Raw genomic sequence first — 7,367 nt, 5'->3', positions numbered from 1 at the left:
AACAAAATAGTAAACGTTTTAATTATAGTAACCGGTTTTTTTTTTTTTTTGAAAATATTTTGTACGGTTAGAATTTTATGTAACGGTTCAAAAGAATTTTCATAAGGAATATTTAAAGGTAAATTTTATAATTATTAATTTTTTTTTAAATGTAAAAGTCAGGCTAATGGTTTAAGGGTTTAGCAGTATTTTTGATTTAAAAATTTGCAAAAATGAGCAATATGATGTGCCATTTTATATTTTTTGGAATATTAAATTATGTGTTTGGAACTTAAATAAAATACATTTAGATTTATAGATTTATTTTAGAGGAAAAATTGGGAATTTTAAGTAAACATAATGTTATGTAAAAAAGTTAATTTGCCGTTACGCGAACTATATACATTAAAATATGAGTTATAGAGGGCGGTGGTTTATTTCCTGTTGCAACTTTTTCTTTGTTCGCCATTTTGAACGTATTTGTGAATAAAAAAATGTCGTCAGACATTGAATTAAAAAAGATAAACGATCTTAGAGTTATAGATTTAAAATTAGAATTAGAAAAACGTGGTCTTGAAAAAAACGGTGTTAAAGCCGTCCTGCTTGAAAGACTTTTAAAGGTAACGCCCTTAAACAAAAAAATTTTTTTTTTATACTTAAGCATTTATATGTTTGCAGTTACTGTTAGTTTAATTCCAAGCCTATTTTTCCTGACGGTGCAGGTTTTATATATTATGCCGCCACCGCCGTTTGGGCAAGTGAAATAACCTTGTTTCTTTATTAAAAGAAAAAAAGAATCGCATTTATTTATTTATTAAATCCATTAAATTGTTTTATTAAGATTTAGTTAAATTTAAAATAATAATAATCATTTGTAAATTTTATTGTTTTATTTTAAATATTATTTTACCGATAGTTTTATGTAGAATTTCCTTCAATTTTATTTTTTCTAATTATTTAAATTGTTTTTTTTATTTATTTAGGCAATGCAGAATGAAGGTTTAGATCCAGAAGTATACGTTTTCGAAGTATCAAATAAAACTAAAAGGTGTTCAAGTAAGTATTATTATTATTTTTTTTTTTTTTATTATTCGCTCTTGATATTTAACGTGAAACATTTTTTTTAATAACTGTTTATTCTTTTTTATATTTTAATATAGAATCTGATGGAGATAAAAGTTTAGATGAATCTCATGTTTTTGATGATAATTCAGAAAAGGATGCTAATGAAGGAGCTGATAGTATGATTGTTACCGATGAACTCGGAGAAGAAGATATTTCTGAAATAAATGAAATTGCTTCTTCTTTACCCGACAAGGTAATCACCATTAAATGTTTTTGATTTTTTAAAAAAAATGAATTTAAGAAGGAAATAATAATTAAAATTTAATTCTTAAATTACTTTTAAAAATGAAATTTTATTCAATAAAACGAAAACATTTATGTCGCATTACTATTTGTTATATATTCATCGTAAGAAAATCATTTTGAAAGTTTTAATATATTTTACAGTGTAAGTTTAATTTTACTGTATTTACATGTTTATTTCTTCTTTGTAATTTTCTTCAATGAAAATAATTTTAAAAAATTATTTTGTCATTGTCAAAAATAACATTTTATCATTTAATTGAAGATAATTGATATTTAACAAAAATTTTTTTTAAAAAATGCTTTGCTTAGTTTTAATTTACATGTTGATTGTGGTCGCGATACAGTTAGTTTAAAATAATTTAAACTTGGAAAACTATTTTTTAAATGAAAATTATTTTTAATTCGATATTTTAAATTAATTATTAAATTGAATTTTAAGTTAGCTACTTTTTTGTATATTAAAAAATTTATTAAATTATTTATTTCAGAGATGTTCAGAAATAAATGAAGATAATGAAAAAAGTATTGGAACTTCAATTGGAAATGATATTTCTTCATTAGTTACGAGTACAACGGAAAATTCTACTCATATACAAGTCAAGAAAATGTCTTATGAAAAAGGACCCGATACTTGCGGATTAGATAATGATGATTCTATTAATTTGGATATAGCAGATGAAGAAAAACTATTGGCAGAAGATGAAGTAATTTTTAATTATGTTGTACGATTATTGAAAGTCACAACGATATACTCATATGCATAATTTTGTTTTTTTTTTCACAGGAAGAACAAGTCAAATTTGACCAAAAAGGTAAGGTAATCTGGATAAATTTAATTAATAGCATGTTAGATTTAATATAAGAAAAAGTGTAAGATTCCAAGAAAAAAAAAAAATTTTTTTGGGTGAAATCGATTCTTATTTGGATATATATATATATTGTTTCGATGAAATCTTTACGACTTGTAATCTCATGGAAAAATGGATACCGGATTGAGTTGACTATTCATCCACAGCTGCATTTTGTCTCACAATGAATACCAGACCAGAGAGAGAGAGGGTTGAAGATTCCGTTACATTTACATAAATTAGTCTAACAATCATTTACAAAAAAAAAAAAAAAAATTTTCTTTAATATGTTTAAATGGTTAACTAACGCCTTAAAGGGTTTATATATATTGATGCCTACATTCGAAGAAGAAGAGTCAAACTTAACGGATATCGTTAATTTTTGAGTTTTCAGTGTTAAAAATAGGGGTGGGATTGTTGTGCATATATATTATTAGATGTTGTCCTGTGATATATGACGCAGCCGACTATTGAAGTCGATTCGAGTTCTTTTTTTTTTTTTTCAGAATTTTTTTTAAGGGAGCTTTTATAATTGTTTTTTAACTGACAATCACGATAGGGAGAGAGAGAGAGAGAGAGAGAGGGGGAGAAAAAAAAAAATTCAACTATTGGTTTTCCGCAGGACGTTATGTGTGTCACAATCTTTTAACAATGAATATCATTCGTTATTACAGTAGATGAAGGAAAAGAAAAATCAACAGAAGATTCAGATAAGTGTGAAGAAAACATGATCAACGAAAGTGATGAAAAAACAACGCCGAAAGAAGGAGGAGGAGGAGGAGGAGGAGATTGTGGTATTAAAGAAGAAGAACAAGTAGTTAATGACGCGAGAGATACGAGTAAAGAAGACAAGATGAAGAGGTTGGTTTCTTACTTCCCTATCCCATTTTACTGCCGAATAGCTTCTTTTTCTGGACGCCATAGGTTTTTTTTGTCATGTGATGCATCGCCACAGCAAAAACAAAAAAAAAAAAAAAAAAAATTTCTGGATGAAATGACTGGATGATGATGATGATGATGATGATGATGATGAATTCATGATAGATGAAGAAGATACGATTGGATCTTTTTCTTCCGAAACATCTCGCTATCGCCTCGCTAGGGATGATTACGTCAAAAATAGCCTCATATTATATTTGAACAAGAACCGGCGGTTTCCTTCCGAGAGTCTCCTTCATTACAAGGCCGTGTCAACTTTAAACACGTGGTATACACCTGTGTTGTGTACTCCATATAAGTATCTCAGTAACACAATGTGTCTCGTATTTAAAATTACATTTAAAATTTAGAAGAAAATAGTTATATAACTTTTCTTTTTTTTTTTTTTTCTCTCATTTTTATTTATTTATTTAATTTGAGTATATTTGTTCTATTTGCAAAATACTTTAAACGGTAGAAAAATAAGTTTCTTATTATCTATCCGATGTAAATAAGAGTTTAATCAACTCTTGGGTAACCATATCGTGAAATATCGTCAAATAAATGGAATAATAATAATAATAATAATAAAAAAGGTCAAATTTATCTTAATTGGATATGTTAAGGGTTAATAATTATTATTATTATTATTTTTTTTTTTTTTTTACGATTTGTACATATATATATATATACGTTAATTTTTATATAAAATAAGCACAAGCACACATTCGGATGATATTATTATTATTATATATTACTAAAATTAAATAAGTAACGACAGTGTTTATTTAATAAAACAGCATCACTAGTACAACAACAACAACAGCAAGAAAATGGGTTTTTCCGGAAGATGTTAAAAGTAAAAGTGAAATTCTTCTATTTTACTATTCATTCATCAAGAAGAAATAAGAAGAAATATGAATAATGAAGAAATATGGATTTTTTTTGTACACGCATTCCCATACATGGGTGGTTGTTGTTGTTGTTGTTTTTTAAAGAATTTATTTTTTTTCACACTCGACGAATGGGAGATAAAAAGAAAAGATGAAGAAAAATGCAAATATGCGTGATGTGATCCTTCATTCGGTTTGAAAAAAAATCTCCTGTTAATAATAATAATATTATTATTATTATTATTGTTTTTTTCCCTATTAAGAAGAAGGATATTATATAGCGACGCCGATGGACACATAAACACTCTCACTCACTCACTCATTCACTTACACACAAACAAATACTTGAATGATGCTTATTTTTACACTGTCGTGACTTTAATTTAATTTTAGCGTTTCCGGTTTTTAATTTATTGGGATACATACATATGTACCTGAAATTAGAAAAAAAATTTTTTTTTTTTTGTTTTCAAAAAGAATGAAAAGGAAAAAAAAATATTTAAAGGACGTGGTCGATTGTATATAAAGTTTTTTTTTTTTTTTTTTTTTTTTAATATTTAGGAGGGTTTTCGCGTTTATTATCATTATCAATATCATTTTTTTTTTTTCAAAATAGGCTTATTATTATTATTTTTTTTTTGATACCCTTTGCACTTATTTTTTTTTTTTTTGTTTATGCTGATCGAAAAAAAAAAATTGTTTAAAATTTGTTGGAGTAAAACGGGATTTAATTTTTTTTATTATTTTTCAGGGAAATATCCTCCAAAAAAAAAAAAAAAAAGGATGGCAAAGGAAACAAAGGTAAGGTATGGATGGGGGGATGATGATGGTGGCGGATTGTAAACAAATTCTCTCAGTTTGTCTATATGTTTTCTCTCTGAATATTTATATTTTTTTACAGAAAAGAAAAATGAATTTCTCAATTCTGAATCGCGTAATCTTTGGGTGAGCAATTTATCATCCCTTACACGTGCAACGGATCTCAAACAAGTTTTTTCAAAACATGGAAAAGTCATCGGAGCCAAAATAGTGACAAACGCTCGCACTCCCGGTGCTCGTTGCTACGGATATGTTACGATGGCCAACAGCGATGACGCCATGAGATGCATCAAACACCTTCACAGAATAGAACTTCACGGTCGAATGATATCAGTTGAAAAAGTAAATTGATGTTTTTGTTTGAAAATAAGGAAAAAAGGAAAAAAAAATGAGGATTTTTTATCCCATGTCTTTTTTTCAGGCAAAAGGAGATGCGACAGGACCGTTAAAAACCAGCGAATCACGTAGATCGGACGGTAGACGAAATAGTAGTCGGAACGATTCCATAGGGAAAGAAAAAAAATCACTCGATAAAAAATGGGACGATAAAAAACCCACCGAAAATGGTTTTTATCCTCTTATCTTTTTTCATCTTCTGCTAATCTTTTGTTTTTACTTTTGATTATAAAAAAAAAATTTTTTGTTCAGGTAAACCCAGGCAAAAATCAGATGGTTTAATGGAGGATTGCAAAGAAGGGATTTCGGACGATAGAAGGATGTTGAATAGGAGCGATAAAAGAGATGAAAAAGGAGGGATGGGGGAAAAATCAAAGTCGAGAGACGATGCCAGAGATGATAGGGGTGGCGGTGGTGGTGGTAGTGGGGGACACGGGAGTCATCGATCAATTCACAGTCACAGTCCATTCCGAAGGAGACATTCCCCTAGAAAAGAAGTTTTATCTTTTTCACAAATCAAGGTTTACAAACTTTAACGATGAGTTTTTTTTTTTTTAAATTAAAAATAAAAAAAAGGCATTAAAATAATTTTTTACTTGTGCGCGACAGGAGGAAAGAGAGCGTCAAAGGCTGAGAGAAAAAGAACGAAGGCTTCGAGAAGAAGCCAAAAGGCGAAGGGAAGAGGCTTTGCGTCAGAGAGACATCGATAGAAGGCAAAAAAGTGAAGCGGCTCGAATAGAAAGGTAAATTTTATCATTATTGAGTTACTAGGGAGTAATAGTAATAATAATAATAATAATAATTTGGTTTTTTTTAGGGAAAAAGAAAAATTGCGATTGGAAAGAGAGAAAATCGAACGTGAAAAAAGTGAATTGTTGAGAATGGAACGTGAGCGTCAAAGGCTCGAACGCGAAAGGATCGAAAGGGAAAAAGAAGAATTGCGGATGCAACAGAAAAGGTTTAGTCATTTTTATAAAATTTTTATTTTACATTCGAGCGATGAGAGAAATTTTACGTTGGTAACACTTTTTTTTTTTTTTTTTTTTTTTTTTTGTTACAGGTTAGAAGCAGCCAGGAGATCGAGTAAAAAAAGACCGTCGGACGATCGAAGAGATTATCCAGACAAACGTGCCGCCATTAATTTGGGACATTTCGACGCGCCGCCACCTCCGAGGTTCACCGAAGAAGATAGAAGAAGAGAAAGGTTGAATCTCCATTAAAACATTACTCAACCTTTTAGAGATGCGTTAGTCAACCTATTAGAAGTAACTATTTAATTATTATTATTATTTTTTTAGATCGAGACGAGAAGAATTTGAATCGGATCGACGGCGGGATTCGAACACGTCGAGAAGTCGAGGGGATGAATTTAGTAGGAAAAGTTCTTCGACTTCGCACGGTGGAAAAGAAGCAAGGTAAATATAATTTCACGTGTACAAACAAACAAAAAGAAAAACAAAATGGTTGTTTGTATTAATAAATATAATTTGTTTTCAGATTCGAAAGAGACAGAGACAGAGATCGAGATAGAGAACGTGAAAGAGATAGAGACATATCGAGTTCGACATATAGAAGTCGGGATGAACGAAGGGGTAAGAAGATCACGTTGATTGTTTTTTTTTTTTTTTTGATTGAAAAAGGGGATGAAATTATATATATATATATTTTTTTTTTTTAATAATATGATGCAGAAAGGGGAAGCGGGGATTGGCATTCTAGTTCGGGACAACAAGGCGGTACTTCGTTCGGAAGCATGGGAGGTCCTTCGGGTCCGAGTTCAAGAGATCCTTGGGGTTCATCGGATAGGAAAGCCGAAAGTAGTTCTTGGGGTCGATCTGAAAGTACAACTAGCGATAGGTTTGTTTGTTTGTTTGTTTAATGTGTAAGAAGAAGAAGAAGAAGAAGGAAATAAAGTAATTACTGTAAATTTTAAGGTGGGCCAGCAATGCATCCAACATGTTACTGGGTAGAGCTCCCGGAGGAAGCGTCATAGCGAGCGCATTGTATCAAAATCAACCCGTACCTCCAGGTTTGGGAATGGGTTTATCGTTGCCCTCAAACGGACCTTACAATAACGATAGATTCGACGCTTACAAACCCTCAATTAGTAGTATTAGAAAATTTTAAAATTCTTTTTTTTTTT

At 29.9% G+C, this 7,367-nt stretch overlaps 3 protein-coding genes across 3 annotated transcripts; all 3 read left to right on the top strand.

Annotated features, from left to right (window-relative positions):
• Positions 1-473: 473 nt before the first annotated feature.
• On the top strand, positions 474-2,212 carry Phum_PHUM451610 (scaffold attachment factor B, putative; the record flags this gene model as incomplete). Its single annotated transcript, XM_002429753.1, has 5 exons — positions 474-599; positions 963-1,035; positions 1,140-1,297; positions 1,839-2,054; positions 2,135-2,212. The coding sequence occupies 5 exons, from the start codon at positions 474-476 to the stop codon at positions 2,210-2,212; spliced, it is 651 nt and encodes a 216-aa protein (XP_002429798.1).
• Positions 2,213-2,925: 713 nt separating this feature from the next.
• Positions 2,926-3,487, top strand: Phum_PHUM451600 (uncharacterized protein; the record flags this gene model as incomplete). The annotated part of the gene is made up of 2 exons (XM_002429752.1): positions 2,926-3,059; positions 3,301-3,487. 2 exons carry the CDS (start codon positions 2,926-2,928, stop codon positions 3,485-3,487), a joined length of 321 nt encoding a protein of 106 aa, XP_002429797.1.
• A 1,305-nt stretch (positions 3,488-4,792) lies between these two features.
• Phum_PHUM451590 (Scaffold attachment factor B2, putative) lies at positions 4,793-7,351 on the top strand (the record flags this gene model as incomplete). Its single annotated transcript, XM_002429751.1, has 11 exons — positions 4,793-4,838; positions 4,911-5,170; positions 5,250-5,394; positions 5,477-5,745; positions 5,834-5,967; positions 6,042-6,182; positions 6,285-6,428; positions 6,523-6,639; positions 6,722-6,816; positions 6,916-7,081; positions 7,159-7,351. 11 exons carry the CDS (start codon positions 4,793-4,795, stop codon positions 7,349-7,351), a joined length of 1,710 nt encoding a protein of 569 aa, XP_002429796.1.
• Positions 7,352-7,367: the final 16 nt, after the last annotated feature.

This window comes from Pediculus humanus, genomic scaffold (genome assembly GCF_000006295.1).
Source record: "Pediculus humanus corporis 1103172108221 genomic scaffold, whole genome shotgun sequence".
NCBI lineage: Eukaryota > Metazoa > Arthropoda > Insecta > Psocodea > Pediculidae > Pediculus > Pediculus humanus.
This window is presented reverse-complemented; position numbering and strand designations above follow the sequence as displayed.